The sequence below is a fragment of the Tenrec ecaudatus genome, chromosome X (assembly GCF_050624435.1).
Source record: "Tenrec ecaudatus isolate mTenEca1 chromosome X, mTenEca1.hap1, whole genome shotgun sequence".
Classification (NCBI taxonomy): domain Eukaryota; kingdom Metazoa; phylum Chordata; class Mammalia; order Afrosoricida; family Tenrecidae; genus Tenrec; species Tenrec ecaudatus.
This window is the reverse complement of record NC_134548.1, coordinates 3,025,177-3,048,796: the sequence shown is the minus strand read 5'-3', so window position 1 is coordinate 3,048,796 and position 23,620 is coordinate 3,025,177. Positions and strand designations below refer to the sequence as shown.

General features: G+C 44.6%; 1 protein-coding gene and 1 non-coding gene across 5 annotated transcripts; both read left to right on the top strand.

Annotated features, from left to right (window-relative positions):
* The first annotated feature begins 8,573 nt into the window (after positions 1-8,573).
* Positions 8,574-23,069, top strand: LOC142433997 (uncharacterized). 4 transcript variants are annotated; one of them, XM_075538644.1, is made up of 6 exons: positions 8,574-9,095; positions 9,829-10,077; positions 11,826-11,905; positions 12,099-12,225; positions 17,683-17,833; positions 21,096-23,068. In XM_075538644.1, exons 3-6 carry the CDS (start codon positions 11,888-11,890, stop codon positions 22,363-22,365), a joined length of 1,566 nt encoding a protein of 521 aa, XP_075394759.1. In that variant the 5' UTR covers positions 8,574-9,095; positions 9,829-10,077; positions 11,826-11,887; the 3' UTR covers positions 22,366-23,068. The 4 variants fall into 4 exon arrangements, with proteins under 4 accessions (XP_075394759.1, XP_075394760.1, XP_075394761.1 ...); XM_075538646.1 differs by lacking the exon at positions 11,826-11,905 and adding an exon at positions 13,302-13,416 and having other exon boundaries at positions 8,575-9,095; positions 21,096-23,069; XM_075538645.1 differs by lacking the exon at positions 11,826-11,905 and having other exon boundaries at positions 21,096-23,067.
* LOC142435419 (small nucleolar RNA SNORA7) lies at positions 13,579-13,717 on the top strand. The gene has a single exon (XR_012781478.1). It is a non-coding gene; the product is annotated as a small nucleolar RNA SNORA7 (small nucleolar RNA).
* Positions 23,070-23,620: the final 551 nt, after the last annotated feature.

Sequence of the window (23,620 nt, the reverse complement as noted above, 5' to 3'; positions counted from 1 at the left end):
GACGTGGCACCACACAAGTTTCATCTGGAAAACACTCCTAAAGGCCAACAAAGAGACCTTGAACTACTACCAATTTTTTTTTCTTTGCTATCTTTGTTTTGTCTTTTCTGTTTTTTTTTTTTAACCTGGTAAATTTTGTAGGTTAGTGGCTTTTTGCCTATCAGCATGTCGGTGTTGCTTCTGTCAAAGCCATGTTCTTATGTGCCATTTGGGGGCTGTCAAAGTCATCTGCATTTGTATGCACATATTACTATATCAGCAGGTCCACCTAGACAAGATAGGCTGGACAAATAATGAGAGAAGAAAACAACAGGACCAACGGTCCTGGAGGGACATGAGAGCGTGGGAGGTAGGGGAAGGGAGGAGGTGTCGTCCAACACAGGGACAAGGGAACAGCGAGTGGTTCAAAACCAGAGGAGGGCGGGGAGGGGAGGACTGGTAGGGAGTGACCAAGAGCAAGGTAACTGAGAGGAACTACTGAATCCAGAATGAAGGCCAAACATGGTAATGGGTCGGGAGGAAAGCGAAAGGAAATAGAGGAAAGGAGTAGGAGGCAAAGTGCATACAGAGAAGCCTAAATACAGACATGTACATTTGTAAATATATTTATGATTATGGGGGCAATAGACCTATGTGCAGATATTTATAGGTTCAGTAGTAGGGTAGCAGATGGACATTGGATCTTCTCATGCATAATCCCCCAATACAATAGCACCTACCCAGCTAAACGGTCATTTCATGATACCCACCTTCCCGACATGATCACTGAAGGCAGACGTGTGTATAAGCAAACGTGAAGAAAGCTGATGGTGCCCAGCTATCAAAAAGATATAGCGTCTGGGGTCTTAAAGGCTTGAAGGCAAACAAGCGGCCATCTAGCTCAAAAGCAACAAAGCCCACAGAGAAGAAGCACACGGCCTAAGTGAATACAAGGTGTTGAATGGACCAGGTAGCAGATACAAAGGAACAAAAACAATCATTGTGTGATCACCTTCCTCACATAAACGCTGACGACGAATGTGTGCATAAGCAAGTGTGGTGAAGAAGGCTGATGGTGCCCGGCTACTGAGAGATACAGCGTCTGGGGACTTAAAGGCTTAAAAGCAAACAAGCGGCCATCTAGCCCAGAAGCAACAAAGCCCACACGGAAGCAGCACACCAACATAGGTGATCGTGAAGGGCAGAGGAGACCAGGTTTCAACAACAAATGCAGGGGGAGGGGAAAAACATCTCCGTGAATAAGGGGGAGTGCGTGATGGGGACCCAATGCCCATCTGTAGACAGCTGGACATCCCTTGCAGAGGGGTAGTGGGGAGGAGATGGGCCACTCAGGGTTCAGTGTAGCAACAATGAAACTCAAAACCTTCCTCTGGTTCTTGAACGCTTCCTCCCCTCCCAATTATCATGACCCCAATTCTGCCTTGCGGACCTGGTTAGACCAGAGGATGTACAGCGGTGCAGTATGGATCTGGAAACACAGTGAATCTAGGACGGATGAACCCCTCAGGACCAGCGGTGGGAGTGGCGACACCAGGAGGGAAGGGGGTGCAGAAAGGAAGAACCGATCTTGGAGATCTATGTGTAACCTCCTCTCTGGGAGATGGTCAATGGGAAGGTGGGTGAGGGGAGGCGCCGGGCAGTGTAAGATAAGATAAAATAATTATTTATAAACAAGGGTGCAGGGGGAAGTGGGAGGTGGGGAGGGAAGGGGAGAGGAAAAAAAGGAAATTGAGCTGATTCCAGGAACCCAAGTGGAAGGCGAATTTTGAGAATGGTGAGGACAACAAATGTATAAGGGTGCTTTGCTCAATTGATGTATGCATGGATTGTGATAAGAGTTGTATGAGCCCCAATAAAAAGATTTATTAATAAAAAAAGAAATTGTAAACCTCGAAACCTCTCCTTTCCTTCATGAAAAAACTCACTTGGAACGCAAAAGTGCTTCTGTGACATGAGTTCTTTCGGCGCTGTGAACCAAGAACCAAACAGGTACATAAGATACGGCCAAGAAACTTGTCACAGATCCATGACAGGAGGCACAACAATGCATGGCAGTTTCAGGTGGGTCAACAGAAGCAGGAACAGGACCATGGGTGGGAGTCATGCAATATGCATGGTTGAAGATTTATAAGACTTTCAACAGGACATTTCAACCCAGGCAGTCAGCCAAACTGATAGGGCATGACTATGCACACCTAGTACTGTCCCCGGTATGGTCATCTCCATCAAGGACACACCAGGCAGGACCTAAGAGAGCCTGCCCTTCCCTGGGCAGGCTGGAGAGAGGTGGAGGTAATCCACACTCTAATTCCATGGGCGTGAGGGCAGAAATAGTTACACAGTATTGTACTGATAGGGGGAAATCAGTGGAGGCTTAAGCTATGGGGGACTCTGATGATGGATGTGGGGCTATCCCAGGTATCCACAGCCTTCTGGAAACCTGCATGGTCAGAATTTGACATCCTTCCTTGAATGACGACATATGGAACTTTTTTTTGGCCTGTTTCCCGTCTGTCCAATTCCCAGTCAGACAACTCTGCATCCTTTCCATCTCATTTAGTCTACACTGAGGGGTTTTCTGCTGTGGGAGTTAATTAGCTCCTTCAATCCTGGCTGAATCGCTTACCAACGATTGTGTACTGTTTTCTAGGTGAGACTCTATTTTTCAAAGGTCCTTAGATTTACAAATGCATTTTCGAAATATTTTAAGTCCTGTTTGTATTTTGCACAATTTGTTTATTTACTTTAATTCGGCCAGGTTGAAGTCTTTTCTAAAGAGAAAAAGAAAAATTAAGGTCTGCAACCAGTACATGTCTGATATGATCACAAACTGGAAAAATGAAAGCCTTGTTCCGGGATGATAAAGAAAGCTATGTAGTAAAGTAGAAAACAAGCTGTACCATCCCACTAGTGGTTGCTAATTTTTCTCTTTATTTTTCTGTTCCTAGCCATGTAAAACAGGTAATAATGATAATTTATCGGTCGTTATGCAAAACTTAAACCAATGAGATCCATATTCACTGGCATTCAGGCAATGCCAGTGTATAGCAGACCATGCTGCCCAGCTTTACATAAATACACAACCTTTCTTCTGAGGAAGTGCTCGTGGATTTGCAGTTACAAGCCCAACGCCGTGTCACGGTGCCATCAGGACTCCATCTCCCAGACAAACCAAACCACTCACTACCACAGAGTCCATGCCGACTCATCGTGACCCTACAGGACAGGGTAGAACTGCCCCTGTTGTGGGGGACCAGCCTCCCACAACTGAATGGGTCCAAGGGGACAGATGTGTAATTGAGGGGTAAGGTAAAGAGACGTCAGACAAGACAAAGTATTCACAGGCTCATCTCTTCAGTCATGACTTCAGGAGCCAGGCCTGAGCAGAGAGAGATACAACGTAATATCATGAGTTCATATTATCTTGGGCCATCAGGCCACGGTAAGCACATAGGTAACAGGAAAAGGTTGTCCAAGAGACATACATGTAGCATGAGGGGGGCGAGCTAGGGGTGTCCACGCATTAGCAAGGGGAAGCCAGTAGAGGCACAAACATAGCAAGATGGGTGGGCTCTAGAACCAGGATGGAAGCCTAACCTGGATCCTCTCAGAGCTGGCTTGACCTTAGACGTCTTTGACCTCTCCTCCAGGGGAACAATCTGATCCTTATCAGAAGGGAGTGGGGCCTACTTAGGGTGGGACAGACAATAGGGTCTGATTGTCTTAGATGGCTGACAACCTTCAGGCAGATAACCTTTAAGTAGTTGACCTTCAAGCGTATATAGGAACACCCCCACGCTTAAAAGTAGCACCTGAGATTTGGCATTGTTATGGGGGGGCATCATGGGGAACAACTTTTACTTAGGAGAATGTGAGTGGGGTGCAGTGAAGGTTTCCTCCATGGGAGCCCTGGCCTCCTCGACTCCTTAACGTATGAATGTTGACAGTTTGCCTGCATACACTCTGTTCTGGGTTCTGCTCCCCAAATTTTCCTCTTGTTTTATTAAATTCAAAAGGGCCACTGAGGAGACATGGCCACTTTCTATACATAGAAAGTTTTTGACTGTCAAGGCAAAATGAATGACAATATGTAATGCAGCCAGACCAAAACTTATGCTAAAGAATATATTGTGAATCCTGGCCAGGGGGTGGCGGAGGGGGTGGGGTGTTAAGCCCCCCAGGTTCATCCACCAATTGTTTAATTGTGTCAATGTTAGGGTATGATTGAAAATCTAAATGTATTGGAAATCACCATTTTTAGCTTTTTGATATCCCGTGGGATTTCTCCTTCACCTGAGTGTGTTAGGCAGCATTCTCTATTGAGACAAAACCAGGACAGTTATGATCTTATGTATACATTAGAGGATAGGTTTATACAGAGAGAAGGGATGTAACAACGAATCAGTCCACACAGCAGTACAGAGGGCTCAGTTCAACTCCCTTCCGTGAAACAGTTAATAGACTGGAAATCCTTCAACTCAAGTGGGTTGCCTAGTCCAAGGTCAAGGAAGCAGACAGAGGATTCAGTCCTCAGGCAATGCAGGCAGAGTCTGCCCTCGGGCAGCAAAGAGTAGGTGGGTCACCAAGAGTCAGCAACTCAGGAGCTTAGCGAAGCTGACCTGGATGGGATGGAAAGCAAGCAACACAAGGTGACAGGATCCACCAGCCTCCAGTTGAAGCAGTGTACACTCCAGCCGCATGGTGAAGCAGGTCTTGACAGAATATCAAGCTCTAGCCACAGGACCACAGTTGGCTTGTTAAGAGAAAGTGTAGCTCACAAGTGGAGTCACAGAACTAGCTAATGCAGCCACATGCAGGTCCAATCACCAGAGAGCAAGAGAAGAGAGGGGCAGGCCTTGCATAGCCATTGATTTCTTTACCCTCCGATCAAACTGAGACCTGATTAATCCCCGACATTCCTATTGGGCAGGTAGGCACAATAAGCCTAACGATTACACTAAGCTATGAGGAAGACTTTGATGGAAATTTTTCCTTTTTTAGCTGCTGGAAATCTAATGAGATATTACCTTTAAATCCCTGCCAATCGTTTAAAGCTCAATCCTATAGGGTTGGTAGGTAGCTGGAGAGGGGGCTGTTTCTCTCCAAGCCTAAGGACCCCTCACAGGTAGTTAGAAACCAATAAGGGCTAGAGAGCATGTGAAAATTCAGGCTCTGAGCCTGGAGGGGGCTGGGTGTGCCCCAATCTAGGCCAGGTGGGATAATTCAGCTAATGGATCAACCAGTACCATTGACCACGCCTCCCAGCGGAAGGCCCCAAAAGGCTGGAACTTCGAGACCACCTCCCTCTTTCCCAGCTGCTCCTCCGCCTGTTTCTCTGTCCTCAGGTTTCCACGTGTGGGTGTGAAGTGCCCCAAGGGTGCCTGTGTCAGAGCTGAAACTTCCATCCTTTATAAAATCTCACAAGCCAGGCTTAGACGGGAATTCTTTCTCATGCAAAGCCAAGAACCGAGGTATTTCCCACCTGAGAAATTGAACAGGGTTACATTATGTGGATAAGGGTTTACATAAAAACAGGCCACATTCGAATACATTGTAGCATCAAATGATACTAAAAGTCCATAATATCATCTTCTAGTAAGTGAACATTCTGTTGTACTAATCCAAAATTTTTCGCATGAAACTGTTTAGTTATGTTAGAATCCTGGAGTCTCTTTGGGGACATTGGCAATGGCGGGAGCAATTATGAGTATCAGGATGGCAGACCTCCAGAATCTGCGAGGTCTGCTTGATGTTTCAGGTAACTTCAGCAACAGAAAGCAAGGTGTTTGGATAATTTCTTATTCGTGTCACATCATCAGCTGTCACTTCCTGGATTTGGGTCAAACATGTCACCAAGGGGGGGGGGGGATCCATTTGCTCACTCCTTTGCCTGAAAAGACTCAAAGCAAATAGCCCCTCACAAGAGCGTTCAGCAAACCCAGACACCATTGTCATCTTTCCAACAGGTCTTCTCTGGATCAGCTTTTTATGAGAGGGTAGAAATCGGTTTCTCTGTCCTAATGTTAGAAGCTTCTAGCAAAAAGAAAAAAATCCTGTTAATAAAACTAAAGGAAGTTTTTCATGTACAGAATCGCCATTTGCCTCCCCCTCCTGTTTTAATAATTGAGATTTTTATAGTGCTATGTGTCCATTCACCAAGGACCTGAATTTTCGGGTTGTAAGGGATGCCTGTTACATGATGAATATTCCAATCTTGACAAAAACTGCAAAACCATTTGCTGGTGTAAGCGGGGGCCATTGCCTGTGTTCAGATGTGTTGGGGTGTCCACCACAGGCAGACAAGACAGCAAATGGCTGATGACCTGCTTTGTGGATTCAAAACCAGTCATGGCTGATGCCCATAAAAATCCTGAGAAAGTATCTATAATAACCTGTACAGCTCCTAGGCGTCCAAATGAGTGTATGTCAGAGTGCGTTTGGCTGGGTTCAAAACCACCAGCAGCTCCTCGGAGAAAGATGGAGAATTCTACTCTTATAAGCAGTCACAGTCTTGGAAACATGTGAGAATGAACCTGCCTCCCACCACAGAGTGAGTTCTGCGGAACTGTTGTACAGGGAAGAAGAAACAAAGAGACAAAGAATATGGTGTGCTCCCGTCCTCCACGGGGTAAGGAAAGCAAGCGAGAAAGAGAGAGAGAGAGAGAGAGAGAGAGAGAGAGAGAGAGAGAGAGAGAGAGAGAGAGAGAGGGAGAGAGAGAGACAGAGAGATAGAGAGACAGAGAGAGAGAATTTTATCTATTTTTCAGAGGATCAATTTTCATTTATATGATATCTGTAGATCCACTTGCAAATGTACAATGATTGATCAACTCCATTATGTGTTCACAGACATTGGAGTAGTCACACCTTCTTTTCTTTTACGGTTAGAACCAACTCTGGGGGGAAGCGGGAAGGGGGGGGGAAGAGGACCCGATGCAAAGGGCTTAAGTGGAGAGCAAATGCTTTGAAAAAGATTAGGGCAAAGGATGTACGGATGTGCTTTACACAATTGATGTATGTATATGTATGGATTGTGATAAGAGTTGTATGAGCCCCTAATACAATGTAAAAAAAGAAAAAAGAAGCACTCTGTTAGGAAAATTCTTGGAAAGGTCTCTGTTTAGAAATGTAAACTTTCCCTCAGGTGAATATTAGGTCAGTTAGGGAGCACACATTCCTTATATTTTGTAGCTTCAAAAATATTGGCATTTATCTGGTGGGGAGAGATAGTGGTGGGTTCACCTGCGAGTGATTGTGAACAGGACTACCTGGAGTGCCACTCTGCTGGTATAAAATGAGCCCCCTGAGATAGGAGGAGGGACTCTTATTTCCAGCAAGAGCCAGGATTGGAGCACATCCTCTGGGCCCAAGATGCCTGGGCAGTGAACTCCCAGATCCAGGTGACAGCTATACCATCAGAGGAGCAGCAGCCGAACCAGAGCATGGGACAGATTGGTGGACTTTCCAACACAGAGAGCAAGTTAATGTGAGTGTAGAGAGAGGTGAGGGATTGGTTATTGAGGAGGGAAAGAGGAAGAATGGAGGCATCGTTTCATGTCAACTTAAACATATATAAAAATGTCGGGATGGAGTTTACCCTGCAGTCAGGTCACAGCCTGATGGTGACTCTTCATGACTGTGGACTTCTCATAATGAGGACACTGGGGACCTCCCCTTTCTCTGTACCTTCACCTTTCTGCTGGCTGACCCTGCTTGCTGCCAGAGCCCTGGAGATGCATCCGCCGCCATTGGATCCATAAGATTTTGCACATGCTGGCCTTTGGTCTTTCTGCATTGTGCCTCATTGCATGTGACTCTGTGAGTCTGAAGAGGGACTAATGGACGAGGGTCGGCCTTATGGACTTGCGTTGAACTGGGCTGGGATGTTTGCTCAATATAGAATTACTTCTTGATATAAAGCTCTTTCATATACGAGTGTTATTGGATTTATTTCTCTAGTCAACCCGGCCTGCCCAGGGATGGAGAAAGAGAACCCATATATATAAAGAAGTTAACAGGATATTGTTGTTGATCTTGGCCTTTGATGGGCTTTGTAAGTATGTACAGTATGGGTTTTAAAAAAAATAAAATTCCTCTAGATTCCTAAATAGTTGTGTGAAGAGAGAGAGAGAGAGAGAGAGAGAGAGAGAGAGAGAGAGAGAGAGAGAGAGAGAGAGAGAGAGAGAGAGAGAGAGAGAGAGAGAGAGAGAGAGAGAGAGAGAGAGAGAGAGAGAGAGAGAGAGAGAGAGAGAGAGAGAGAGAGAGAGAGAGAGAGAGAGAGAGAGAGATTGAAATGAACTTGGAGACTTTACTATCAAACTAGGCTTACTTCACATATACATTTAAGATGAGTCGGGATGGATTCGATGCCAGTAAGAGAGTCCTAAGGTTTTTCTCTAAGGAGCTCCGTTTGGGAAGTTTTTCTTTATAGAAGAAATTCGAAGCCCCAAACCAAACCCAGGGCGGAACTACTGAACAACCCGGACACAAGTTCCATCACTCTGCGTTCCCACACGGAAGCTTTTTACTGGAACAACGAACGGCGGAGAAAGCGGAAGCGGAAGTGCTCGTCCTGGTTCCCAGGCTGCGCTCAGTCCCGCTCGGCCTCTTGCAGGAGGCCGGTCTCCCAGTGTCCACGGTGTGATTTCTCTCCTGTCGCGCGGGCTCCGTCCAGGTCCGACCCGCCGCCCCGTCCCCCCTCCCGGACCGTCTGCGCCCCGAGGCCGCCCAGGAGCCGGGCTGGAGCTGCGCGTCTCCGTGTGGGCCCAGGTCACCCGTGCCCGGCCTGTGCTGGTGCTGATCCATCCTGCTGCCGATTCAGCGGGCGCCGGGCTGCGGGCACCGCGCCTCCTCTTGTGCACAGACCCGCCCCAGGACGCGGGGGAAGCCTTTTACTAAAGCTAGCCAGCCGGGTTGCAGTGAGATCGTGCCCATCTTTGAAGGGAAGATGCAAATCGCCAGTGTCGGCTGCATGCATGGCCGCGCAGGGCTGCAAACGTGCAGTGGATGAAGTGGGAGAAAGTCTCTCCAAGAGGAACCAGCATTTCCTCCGCTTGAAACAGAGCTCAGAAACTCCTAGGTTAATTTTTTTTAATGTAGGTATAAGGTTTATTTGGACGCGAAAACAGAATCAAAGACCCAGTTAACGGAGTTTTAGAAGCAGGCTTTATTGAGAAGCTTGCGCGCGGGTTCAGCAACTCAGGGTATTGAGCTATTGAAACCGCGCCGCGTAGAAATCCTGGTGGCGTTTTTATGCCCACTGCTGGCAGGCAAGGCTGGGGAGGATCTGCGCACACAGGTGCTCCAGAAGGGAGAAGGTCGTTAATCGTATCTGTATGTCAGGGATGGGTGGAGTGACCGTATCTTCGGAAAACATTCTGGCTTTGGGACGAGCTGGGTCCAGGAATTTGGGGTTGAGCAGGGGAGGGGAGGTCAGTTAGGGGTCAGTCTGGAGAGCTAAGATGGAGGTGCAGGACTCAAAATGGAGTCTGTTGTGCCAAGACCGGACAGTAGGGAATGGCAGTGTCATGATATGAAAAAGAAGTAGTTGGAACCTTGAAGCAGAAGAAAGAAAAATGCGTTGCATGAAGAGCAGGAAAATAGCAATTGTATGTCTATTATGAAAAAATGATATGTTACAGCACCGTAGGAGGGACGTGACTTCCTGTAGTGAACACCGTATATTGGAGACAGTAGTGTACTCTGTACACTGGAACGTCTTCTGAGTTATATGTACAGATTCTCTGGTTGTAGCTTTGAGCTCGAAGCCGAGGACCAGTCAGTCCTTTCTTTCTCAACATTGTTTGCTCTGAATCCATCCATCCACAGGGCTCAAGTATTGGTCAGTGACAAGGAGTCCAGTCCAGTTGGCTGGGGATCGAAGGCAACTCTGTGGCACATCCACAGAGCCCCAGGAAGGATTGCCCTTCTCTGACTGGTGTGTGGACCGAACATAATTCATCTTCCTCCGCTGAAGTGCTCAGTGACCTGCTCCCCCTGCCATTTATTTAGTGAAGCGGCTTCTTGGGCTGAGAGATCGTGTTGTCCCCGAACCCCAGCTCCCGTAACAAGGAAATGGTGAGTTCTGTAACCCACAGGGATATTTGTACCATAAGTGGGAGAGACCTTGCGATAGTTTATTGTGCCAGCCTGGCCGATAAACACAAACAAGTAGGATTAACTGAAGGGCAGAGGGATAACTGGCTCGGTGAGCCTCACCTTGGTTGTTCTGTGCCTCAGTTTAAAGGGGTACACTACCTGTGGGATGCCTAGCCTGTGGACTGTGTCGCTGTAAGTTGAGGTCCCTTTAAGCCCACATGATTGGAATGTTTTTCTCTGGAGCTGGGGACCGACAGTTGATGACAGTTGGGGACCTGCCTTGCTGTTTGCTGCCTGGGTATATATAGCCCAGCTCTCTCTACAGAAGGGGACTGGCAACTGGCAGCTCTCAAGCCTTAAAAGACTGCTAATGTCTCACTGCTTTATAATTTAACTGTTAATTTCTTGTATTATCTATCTATATAATTTAACGGTTCATTTCTTATATATCTATCTTTATAAATATATATAATTACTAGCAATCTGGTTTGTCTCTCTAGAGAACCCTGTCCAACACAGACCTGATAGGGATTTTTCTTTTTTGGGAGGTGTCGGGGACAACTATGCTGTGGGAATGTGATTCCGCTATACAGGGAAAGGATGAATAGTGGACTAAGGCCCAGAGCCCCCAGTGGCATCTTAGGCCCTGCGCCACGTCATTGGACCCTCCCTTAGATATATGCAGCTTTAAGATTTGGACGTTTGAGTTCGCCTTTCTTGGGTGACTCAGAGTTGGCTCCACGTGGTGGTAGGATACATACCTGTACATGTTGAGATTTCACGTGTTGACTAGAGTAGAGAACATCCTCTTTCTAGTGAGTCTGGATGAAGGTGTGCTGCCCTTGTTTCCACTGTTGGTCATCTTATGACCTGAGTGTGCTTGAGTGAAGCACAGGTGGGTTTATGTTCGTGGAGCGGCACCATCATTAACGATTGGTGGGCAGAACTCTTCTGGAATTGGAAATGGTGGGCAGATGTGGTTCTGTGTCACCTGTGGACTCTCTTGCCCTCTCTGAAAGGGACGTGGAGGATGGGAAAATAGGTGACTGACATGTCAGCCCATTGACTCCACTCCAATTCATCGTGACCGGGCAGGACAGGGTGGAAATACCCCCTGTGGGTTTCTGAGCATGTCACTCTCTACAGGAGTCAAAAGTCTCATCTTTTCTTCCTGGCGAAGCTGGGGGTTTCGAACTGATGACCTTGAGGAGCACAGCCCACGGCCTCACCGCTAGAGCAGGAGGGCTCCTGAACGTGCACATAGAAATACGTCATTTATAAGAGCTGTATGAGCCCCTAATACAATGTTTTTTTTTTAAAAAGCTGTATGAGCCCCTAGTGAAATTATTTTTTAAAATAAAAGAATTAAAGTTTGTTGGAAAACACACACACACAAAGAAATACATAATTTTTCCAAAAGATTCTACATTTTCCCCCCTATCAGATGGATGCCAGACCTCCCAGACTTCTAGAGAGTAGGAGCACTTGGAACCTTGGGTGGCCAGTGTGTGTGAACTGTTGGTCCTCGCATGTGAGGAAGCAAAAGGAGAGGTTGCCATCCGGGTGATGATGGTTAGGTGGATGTGAGGACTTACTTGGTTGGAGTTCGGCTGTATTAAAATTTTTTTTTCACAATAACAATATGTATTTTGTATTATATTACAAATAAATGAAATCCATTTCACAAAATTAAATTTTGTGTTGAAGCAAAAAATACATTTTTTTAGACTGCCAAGCGGGAGAAGTAGACCGTGATTACATTCATTCAAAACACGAAGAGGTTATTTCCATGTGTTGGAAGACTGAGGTAAGGCTTCCTCTCAGTAGGGGAAGCGACTGTGGTGAAGAGTTGAGGCTGTCGGCTACGGATGCTGTCGGGAAGACTGGCTTACATCACATGATCTGAATTCTCAGTATCCTCTCAGTGCATCTCAAGCTTGGCTCTGGTTCGCATTCGTTACCTGTTACTTTCACCATCCAGTCCGTGTGTTCTCTTTTAGGATTCGGAGCTGATTCAGGATGTGGCTGTCATCTTCAGCCAGGAAGAGTGGGAATTGCTGGATAGCGCTCAGCGGAAACTCTACAAAGATGTGATGATGGAAACATTGAAAAACCTGGCATCAGTAGGTAAGACTGCCGTCGACACCGGGTGTCTGTTTGTCTCGGTGCAAATACCTTTGTTTAACAAAATATTTTCATAGACTTTGCTTTGATATTTGGGTTGAAAAGCAGAGTGCATTGTGTAGGAAAATAGGCATGGCCATTTGGTCTGTGGAGCTCAACTATCCTGCTTTTACCATAGACATAAAACTGTGTCCGAGTGAGCTTTCCTTTGCTTTTATTACAAGCTCCGCGGTTCTCAAAGTTTTAAAATGGTAAGTACTGTCTTCAGGGGTCACTTCGAAACACTTGGAGATACGTGGTTTGGGGTTGGATAGAGTTTTACTTTTATTTATTTGGTACCACGTGTGTTGTCCGTTTGTTGTCCTGTGGTGGCTCGTGTGTTGCCGCGATGCTGGACGCTGTGTCACTGGTCTTTCAAATGTCAGCAGGGCCTCCCAAGGTGAACACGTTTCAGTGGAGCTTCCGGGCTTAGGAACAGCTAAAGAGAAGAAAGTGGTGGCCAACGTTGTAGGAAGTAGCCACTGAAGACCTGTGCACAGCATGACAGCTGTCGGATATGCCGGAGGATGGGGCCCTGGGGTCAGAAGGCACTCAAAATGCGACTGAGGATGAGCTGTTGCCTCAAGTGGAGGTGGCCATGGTGACATGAGTGGAGTAGAGCTTGTGGGAGTAAAGTCTTCAGGATCTGCATTTTCTGACGGGGCTCACCTTACAGGCATTATTCAAATTCATGCACCTCCCAGGAAAGCTAGTGATGAATAAATTGAATTTTAGATGATCAAGAGGGAGAAGTAGACTGTGATTACATTCAGTCAAAACATGAAGAGTTATTGGATTCTACCAATGTCTTCAATCTAAAGTTGATCAAACGGGCTATCAGGTTTCATTGGTTATTATTGGCGCTTGGAGCACAACACCAAATGTTGGAAACAGAGAGGAAGGAGGGTTGGAAAATATGGTCTTGATAGAAACCAAGTGCCTGCAGAAAGCATGGTAGAATTTTGCAAGATGCATGACTTGTTCATAGCAAATACTTTCTTCATCATACAAAAACTGACTGTACTCGTGGGCTTCTCCAGGTGGAATATGCAGGAATCAAATTGACTACATTTCTGGGAATAGAAGATGGAGCAGCTCGATATCAGCAGCTAAACCAAGGCCAAGACTGTGGAATAGACCACCAATTACTCATATGTAAGTTCAGGTTAAAGCTGAAGGAAGCTAAGACAAGCCCCCAAGAGCCAAAATACAACCTTGAGTCTATCCCACCAGAATCTCAAGAACAGATCTGAGGCATTCAACATGAATGGCAAAGACCTGATGAGCTGTTTGGAGACACCAAGCACGTCCTACGTTGGCCTCCCAGGATCGCATCTGCAGAATAGCTTGTATTCTGCCAGCTTCGGAGACAGGAGGGAAAACAAACCTGTCAGAGGCCCAATCCATTCCCAGTTTGCTCAGTAGCTGGTGATTGGAAGATAACTCTGCGACAGTGCTCAGGTCCTGGGCAGGGAGGCCTCCTTCCAGGATTCGCTTGACCCAGTTCTGCCTCTTTCTTGAAAGCATCATGGCTGCCCTCAGACCCTTGGTGAAGCCTAAAAAAGAGGACCAAGAAGTTCACCCGGCACCAATGCAACCACTATGTCCAGATTAAGCACAACTGGTGCAAGCCCAGAGGCATTGACAACAGGGTGCAGAGAAGATTCAAGGGCCAGATCTTCATGCCCAACCTTGGTTACAGGAGCAACAAGAAAACCAAGCACATGCTGCCCAGTGGCTTCGCAAGTTCCTGGTCCACAACATCAAGGAGCTGGAAGTGCTGCTCATGTGCAACAAGTCTTACTGTGCAGAGATTCCTCACAACCTTTCCTCCAAGAATCGCAAGGCCATCGTAGAAACAGCAGCATAACTGGCCATCAGAGTCACCAATTCCAATGCCAGGCTGCACAGTGAAGACAATGAACAGATAATCCATTTGTGAGTTTTTTTGTGCTAAATAAAGCCATAAATGAAAAAAAATAGAACGTCATATGTAAAAGATGCAAAAGGTCATTAAAAAAGATCAGAAAGAGGTGATCAAACTGGATGTCAGAAGACACTGAAACTTGCTCTTACTTGTAGAGCAGTTAAAGCAAATGGAAGAAACGATGAAGTCAAAGAACTAAACACAAAAAGAAATAAAGAATAAGGTGATGCTCAAAATACTAGATTTATAAAATCCAACAAGGAAAAACACTCAACATTTCTTAAACTGAAATCACTCAAGAAAAACTCAAGCCTCAAGTTGAAATATTGAAGGATTCTGTGGAAAGAACTATTGGGTGATGTTGGAATCATCAAAAGAAGATAGAAAGAAGCCAGAATTCGTGTGCCCAAAAGTACGAGTCTGCATTAAGCCATTTCAAGACTGCATTTGAGGAAGAGCCAATGGTACTGAAAGAAGAAATCTCAACTGCATGAAAGCATTATCCATTGAGATATTTCAGTAAACTGGATGAAGCACCGAAACACTCTTCACTGCCAGGAAATTTGGAAGACAGCTACCTGGCCATATTTGTACCCATTCCAAAGAAAGGTGACCCAACAGAATGCTCATATTATAGAATACTATCATTGAGATCAGATACAAGTAAAATTGTGCTGAAGATCATCCAACAATGGTTGCAGCAGTACATTGACAAGGAGCTGCCAGAGGTTCGGGCTGAATTCACATGAGGATGTGGAATAAGATCTCATTGCTGTCATCAGATGAATATTAGGAGAAAGCAGAGAATACCAGAAAAATATGTACTTGTCTTTCATAGACGATTCAAAGGCATTTGACTGTGGATCACATAACACATCGGGATTGCCTCAAAAAGCCTTCCCATGAATCCAAGAATGTTCCATTGTGCTCATGCAGAACCGGTACGTGGATCGAGAGGCAGTTGTGTGAACTGCATGGGTTAAAAGCAGACGAGGTGTGCTCAGGGGAGTATGCTGTCACCATCCTTATTCCATCTGTAGCTGAACAAATCATCAAAGAGGCTGGGTTATATGAAGAACAATGTATGTAGCAACAGGATGGGAGGAAGAATTATTAATAACACTTTGGGAAATGCGGATAGAACACTTTCTTTGCTGAAAGTGAGGAGAACTTGAAGCAGCTGGCAGAGTTTCCATGTGTTGATTACAGGTTTGAAAATTCTTTACTGAAGTAAACTTATGAAGTACCTGTTTGTCTTCAGAGGCCCTGGAGAGACGTCATATCAGAGCGTTTTTCAGTGCTCTGTAATGTCCTCTTTTGTTTTCTGTGAGGAGCATGCCCGTTCAGATTGCTCTACTAGAAAACCAAGAAAATATTTTAAGACAGTGGATATAAGACTCGTTCAGGACCACTGTGCTGGGAAACACTTGGAAAGCTAGTATTTGGGAGAAGACTTGCCCCACAGGCAGGGAATTACATCTAGATCGCGCAGCTAGAAGGTATCTGTTGCCTTGAGGGTACAACTTTTATATATTTCTCTTTGGGACAATCTGATTCCCAAACACGACTTCTAGTTTCAGCATTGCTCTCACAACTGAGGTCGCCGAAATCCTTCCAATCTTTTAATGCTACGTGTGTGTCGTGTCCAGCGTCTTTCTGTTTTTCTCTCCTAGTGCCACCTATTGATGGCCTCATCCTTCTCAATCCCCATGGAAGTATTTTCTACAAAGGAAGCTTTCCATGTATTGCTACACTGTTTATAAACAGCGAAATGTGGCCAAGTGTTGTCTTTGTTCAAACAGGCCTTTCCCTAGTAATTCCATTTATTTTTAAAAATATTTTATTGAGAGCTCTTACATAGATCATGACATTCCATCAATCACATAAAACAGTATTGTACAAATGCTAACAGTCGGTTTCAAAACATTTTTTTACGTAGATGGCACATAATATTTTAAAAATACAGTTAAACATGAATTATTTAAGGTTAAGTATAAAATGAGGGGATTTAAAAAATACATTTTACCTCCAGGACCAAGGGCGTGAGGGACGATGCTGGGAGAGTGGAGGGTGAGTGGGTTGGAAAGGGGGAACTGATTACAAGGAGCCACATGTGACCTCTTCCCTGGGAGAGGGACAGCAGAGAAGGGGGGAAGGGAGACCCCGAATAGGGCAAGATATGACAAAATAACGAGGTATAAATTACCAAGGGCATATGAGGGAGGGGGGAAAAGGGAGGGAGGGGGGGAAAAAAAGAGGACCTGATGCAAGGGGCTTAAGTGGAGAATGCCAATTTAATAGAAGAAAATATTCTTGCATTGAGGAAGTGCTTGAGTGGAGGCCCAGTGTCCCTCTGCTGCCTTAATATATATAATATATATAATATGCACATAGATCTACTTCCCCATGCTCATGTATAAACATATTTGCATATGTATATCCTTTATCTAGACCTTTATAAATGCCCTCTGCCTCCCAGCTCTTTCCTCTATTTACTTTGACTTCCCTCCTGTCCCACTATCATGCTCAGTCCCCACCAGGGTTTCAGCAATTCCTCTTAGTTACATTGCCCTTGATCCTGCCCAACCAGGCCTCCCACACCCTTCTCATCCCCAATTTGTATCACTCGTTGTTACCTTGTCCCTGGGTTTATTAACACCACTACCTTTGCCTCCCACCTCCCCGTCTCCCATGTTCCCACGGAACTGTCGGTCCCATTTTCTCCTCCAATTATTCATTCAGCCTCTCTTATTTAGACAGACCTGCAGAGATAATAACATGCACAGAAACAAGACAGCACAACCAAGCAACAATATACAACAAAACAACAACAAACCAATGACAAAAACAAAACAAAACACAAGAAAGAAAAGCTTGTAGTTAGTTCAAGGATTGTTTGTTGGCCTTTAGGAGTGTTTTCCAGTCCAGTCTGTTGGGGCACCACGCCCTGGCCCCAAAGTCCACCTTCAGCATTCCCTGGGGACCTCGTCGCTCCATTCCTTTGCTGTTATGTTGCACCCCCTTAATGTTTTGCCTCGGTGTGGCAGATCCGATCGGGTGCAATTCCCTCACCGTGTCTCCGGCGTTGTCACCTGTAGGGCTATGCGTCGGTCTGTGAGGGACGTTGTGCCTCAGTGGGGCCGGCCATGTGGTCTTCTCTGTTGACTGGCTGTTCTAAATGGGAACATCGATCTCCTGGCCTGTGGGCCATGATGTGCTCCACTCTCTCCTCCTCCCCCTTCCTCTGCTCCCGTGTGCTCCGATCAGCTATGTCTCTCTTCCAGAGCTATAGATTCAGTGCCCTCCTTTGATATAAATTCTTCTGAGGGGAGGGGCAGATGTCCCCTTAGTAGTTGGGGTTAAGGCCGGCCCCCCAGACCTCTCCACTGATTCCCTACTCTACGCCGGCGTGTTCATCCTGATGCTCCAAGATATGAATAATTCCATTTCTTTCTGTTTTATATGTGGAACCTGAAATTGAATGGTGGGTTCAGTCTTCCAAAACAGTAATGGAGGAGAAGCACTGTCTACTGAACATACAATGCTTCAATTCATGAAGAGTGACACGTGGTCCTCTATTTTGGCTGGATGCTCCCAATCCCATGTCAATACAGACCAGTATGAAAATCAGCGGAGAGAGTTGAGGTGAGTGCCCTTCTAAGATGGAAACAGTGTCTGAGTAGAATGTCGTAAAAGGTGTCATGACATTTGAACAGATTAATATCCTGTAGCAGCCTCAAACCTCTGTGGAAAGATGCGGGAATGGTTCATGTAAACAAGGGCAGTGTAGATAATTCATAGCAACCACGGCTGTTTTCCTTCAGATTTAGATATTAAAAGAGTTAGCAGTGTCTCACTCGAAAGGGGTCATCATGGATGCCACTTTAATGTTACGTGTGTAGACATCCTTCTATCCTGATTTATGGACGTGCTTCCAAGTAACGTGAATGAAACCACACATTTTCTTTTTTTTACCGTACATTTTCTTAAAAAAAAATTTATTTTAAAACAACATAACTATAAACTTAAAAAAAAATCATTTTATCAGGGGCTCGTACAACTCTTATCACAATCCACAACTATACACTATTAGCTTCCAAATGAAATGAACCTGATATAAATTGAATTTACAATATTTAACATTATGCAATGTTTGAGATATTCGGTTCGCCATAAAGTATAATAAAGTTGGTTATGTGACGGTCCCTGCTGCGTTCTTTGTCTTCACATTTGATGTTTACTCTCTGAGAACTTTTGGACTACATTGATACCTATTGCAGAAGTCAAGCTGTCGTGAATGGAACCGATTCACTGAGCTTCATAGTCAAATTGTGCTCCTGTCAAATTGACACAAATCTATAGAGCTCTGTCCACCGTAGAGAGAATTGCAAGATTAGAAGGCTTAGAATGAAATGAAAGTGGATATGTATTTGTTTCATTAAGTGAGTAAAAGCCATCATCCATGGTAGGAGGTAAATGTTAGCAACTTCTGCCATTTTCCTTGAGGAAACTGAAATGCATCAGAAGGACATAAACCTCGTGTTAATGAGCTTAATGAGTGTCACGCTCCATACTGCTGTCAGTAATCCAACTCCTCCGTAGGTCGGGAAGTTTCATATTCCTGTATCTACAGGAGCATATATTCATATTATTCTTATATTTGCATGTAGAAACCTTGCTGCATCATTTTCATAATATACCGTATATACTCAAGTATAAGCTGACCCGAATATCAGCCGAGGCACCTAATTTTACCACAAAAACTGCTTTAAAAAATCTGCTTATTAAAAAAACAAAACAAAAACAAAAAATCTGCTTATTAAAGTAGACATATATGTGTAAAAAATCTGCTTATACACGAGGCTATATGATAAACTTTTCATAAATGCACACCGTTTAGAAAATGCTATTTAAAAAAAATCATTTTATTGGAGGCTCATACAACTCTATCACAATCCATCCATTGTGGCAAGCACATTTGTACATTTGTTGCCATCTTCGTTTCCAAAACATTTGCTCTCTACTTGAGCCCTTGGTATTAGCTCCTCATTTTCCCCCCTCCTTCCCCACTGCCCCCTCCCTCATGAACCCTTGATAATTTATAAATTATTATTATGTTTTCATGTCTTACACTGCCCGATGTCTCCCTTAACCCACTTTTCTGTTCATTCCCCAGAGAGGAGGTTATATGTATAACCTTGTAATGGGTTCCCCCCTTTTATCCCACCTTCCCACCTTCCTTCTACCCTCCTGGTATTGCCACTCTCAGCACTGGTCCTGAAGGGATCATCTGTCCTGGATTCCCTGTGTTTCAGGTTCCTATCTGTACCAGTGTGCATCCTCTGGTCTAGCCAGATTTGTAAGGTAGAATTGGGATCATGATATTTGGGGGAGGGGAGAGGGACATTTAAGATTTCAGAACTAGAGTAAAGTTGTATGTTTCATCAATGCTATACTGCACCCTGACTGGCTTGTCTCCTCCCTGCGCCCCTTTTGTAAGGAGATGTCCAGTTGCCTAAGATGGGCTTTGGGTCCCCAATCTGCACTCCCACTCATTCACAATGATATGATTTTTTGTTCTTTGATGCCTTATACCTGATCCCTTCAACGCCTCGTGATCACACAGGATATTGTGCTTCTTCCATGTGGGCTTTGTTACTTCTGTGCTAGATGGCCTGGCTGTTTGTTTACCTTCAAGCTTTATGATGCCAGACACTATATTTTTGATAACTGGGCACCATCAGCTTTCTTCACCATGCTTGCTTATGCACACATTTGTATTCAGTGATCGTGTCGGGAAGGTGAGCATCATAGAATGCCAATTTAATAGAACAAAGTGTTACTTGAGTGGAGGCCCAATGTCCACCTTAATACTAAATCTATAAATATATGCACTTAGATCTATTTCCCCATCAACATATATAAATATATTTACATATATACATGACTGTGTTTAGACCTCTATAAATGCCCTTTGCCTCCTAGCTCTTTCCTCTGTTTCTTTTTACTTTCCTCTTGTCTCACTATCATGCTCAGCCTTCATTTGGGTTTAAGTAATTCCTCTCAGTTATATTGCCATCGATCAAACTCTAGCAGGCCGCTTACACCCTCCTTGCCACTTATTTTGGATCACTTGTTGTTCCTTTGTCCCTGGGTTTGTTAACACCACTTCTTTTCCCCCACCTCCTCCTCTCTCTTGGCCCCCTGAAACCTTCAGTCCTGTTGTTTTCTCCTCCAGATTGCTTATCCAGCCTAACTTGTCTAGCGAGACCTGCAGTGATGATAATATGCACAAAAGCAAGACAGAGCAAAACAAAGCAACAAAAGAAAGCCACCACCACCACAAAAAAGCCCCCAAAAGCCTGTAAATAATTCAAGGTCTAATTCTTAACCTTTAGGAGTGATTTCTGGTCGAGTCTGATGGGGTGCCACGCCATGGCCTCAAAGTCTGCTTTTGGTACTCCCTTGGGACTTCCTTGCTCTGCTCCCCATGCTGTTCGGTTGCACGCCCTTAGTGTTTTCCTCGGTGTGGTGGAGTCAGATCAAGTCCGGTGTTGTCCCCTGTGGGGCTATGGGTCAATAAGTGATGTCATGTCTCATAGTGGGGCCGGCAATATGGTCCTTTCTGTGCATTGACTGCTCTGAGAAGGGATATCGTCCTCAAGATGGGCCAGGATGTGCTCCACTCTCTCTTCCTTCCCCTTCATTTGCTCCCGTGTGCTCTGATCAGACATGCCCCTCTCTCTGAGCTGTAGCTTCAGTGTTGTCTTCTGAAATAAATTCATCTTGGGGGGAGATATATCTTTTTAACCACCAGACATTTTGGGCCCAAAGCCATGCAAGTATGCTGTTTGTTAATTTTGAATAAGGAATTCCATTCCAATACTATATCCCTTCTTCTTAACAGGGGTCTTAAATTGAAGAACATCTGTGAAATTAGTGGAGGCCATCCGTGTGAGGCTCCAAATCTTGCTGTGGAACAAAGCAGCTTTCCTGAACAAAATCCGTTTCAATGTTGCGAATGTGGAAAAGCCTTCATGGATTACACCTCCTACACCGGTCACATCAGCTCCCACACGGGACGCGGCATCTGTGAGGGTGAGAAAAGTGGACAAGCCCGTGGATGTCACTCAAAGCTGACCTCTCATCTGACAACTCTTCCAAGAAAGGAAGCTGGTAGTGAAAACAAGCGTGGGAAGGATGTCAGTGTGCCAGCCCTTCAGAATCCCGTGGGAACACGCATGGGTGAAAAATGCTATGTGTGTCACAAATGTGGGAGGGATTTCTGTGGTTTCTCATCCTTTTGGAAACACGTGAGAGGCCCCAAGTGTGATCATAAGGAGCAGTCTGTGCCCTGTGGTTCGCTCTCACCCCTAAGTCTACAGAAAACATTTCATAACGTTGATAAGCATCATGTATCTAAAGAGTACGGGGAAGGCTGTAGATTTTCTCTGTCCCTCACACAGCAGGTAGAAATTCACAAGGGAAAGAGAAGCTACAAGTGTAAGGAATGTGGGAAGGACTTCACTCAATCCTCCAACCTCATTATACATAGAAGAACCCACAGCGGGGAGAAGCCTCATGAATGTAAGGAGTGTGGAAAAACCTTTACTCACTCATCCAACCTGATTATCCACAGAAGAATCCACAGCGGGGAGAGGCCGTATGAATGTAAGGAATGCAGGCTGGCCTTTAGATGTTCCTCACATCTCACTAGACACCTGAAAACTCACAACGGGCAGAAGCCTTATGCATGTAAAGAATGTGGGAAAACCTTTTCTCGGTCCTCAAAACTCACGAGTCATCGAAAAACTCACAGTGGAGAGAGGCCTTATGACTGTAAGGAGTGTGGGAAAGCCTTTAGCGAGTCTTCCGTCCTCAGGAGACATAGCACAACTCACAGCGAGGTGAGGCCTTACGAGTGTAAAGAATGTGGCAAAACGTTCACACGCTCTTCACACCTGATTTCACATACAAGAACTCACAGTGTAGGTAAACCTTACGAATGTAAGCAGTGTGGGAAAGCTTTTAGGCATTCCTCCAACTTAACTATCCACACAAGGACGCATACAGGAGAGAGGCCTTATGAATGTACAGAATGTGGGAAAACTTTCAGATGTTCTTCTTGCCTGACTGTACATACAAGGACCCACAGCGGAGAGAAGCTTTATGACTGAGGAATGTGGGAAAGCCTTTAGTCAAGCCAGTAAGTTTAATGCACATAGGCACAGCCACATTGTATCGGTCTTAGGAGTGTAAGCACTGTGGGGAAGCCTTTATTTTTATGTATATACATTGCATATATATTGTATACATATTAGATTGAATTCTATTACCGAGGGTTTCAAAATGTATATTAAAATTAGTATACTATAAATCATTAATAGTATTACTTTGCGTATTATATATTGTGTTTAACACAAGCCAATGAGATAAACATGTAAAATTAGTGTTTACATTATATTTTGTATATTATTGTGTTTAACACAAGCCAGAGATAAACATGTAGAATTAATGTGTTTATATTATATTTTGCATATTATAAGCCTTATGACATTTTGATATACTATACTTAACAAATACATTGAATTCATAGTAATTTAGCATTAGTATTGATGATAATATATGAATGATATAATCACATACTTTAAAATTTTTAATTAAAATACTGACCAATTTTGTTAAATTGATTAAAAATGTTTTGAGGGGGTTCTTCAAAACGATTGTTTTAAGATTTTTTTCTTTAAATTCTATTTTTCCTATTGCTTTTTTCTCACCCCTGTACAATCAAATATTACTGAATATTATTACTATATTTTATATTTACAAGCTTACCTCAGAACTATGATGAGATATCTTGCAGATCATGACAATAAAGCCAATGTTGTAATAAAAAGGGTCACACTTTTTTCCCCTCTTGAGAATCAGAAAGTTCATCTTCCCCAGAGAGAATTAGCCCAAGGTCAATTGTCACAAGGCAGAGGTCAGACATGCCTATACACTCCATTCTTCACGTAACCTGTTTGACACCAACAGCTTTTTTTGTTCTTTTAAATCATTTTATTAGGGGCTCATACAACTCTTATCACAATCCATACATACATCAATTATGTAAAGCACATTTGTATATTCACTGCCCTCATCATTTCCAAAGCATCTGCTCTCAACTTAAGGCCCTGGCATGAGGTCCTCATTTTTCCCCTCCCTCCCCGCTCCCCGCCCTTCATGAACCCTTGATAATTTATAAATTGTTATTTTGTCATATCTTGCCTGGTCTGCCGTGTCCCCTCACTAACTCTTCTGCTGTCCATCCCCCAGGAAGGAGGTCACATGTAGATCCTTGTAATCAGTTTCCCCTTTTCACCCCTCCCTCCCAGTATCGCCACTCACACCACTGGTCCTGAAGGGATCATCTGCCCTGGATTCCCTGTT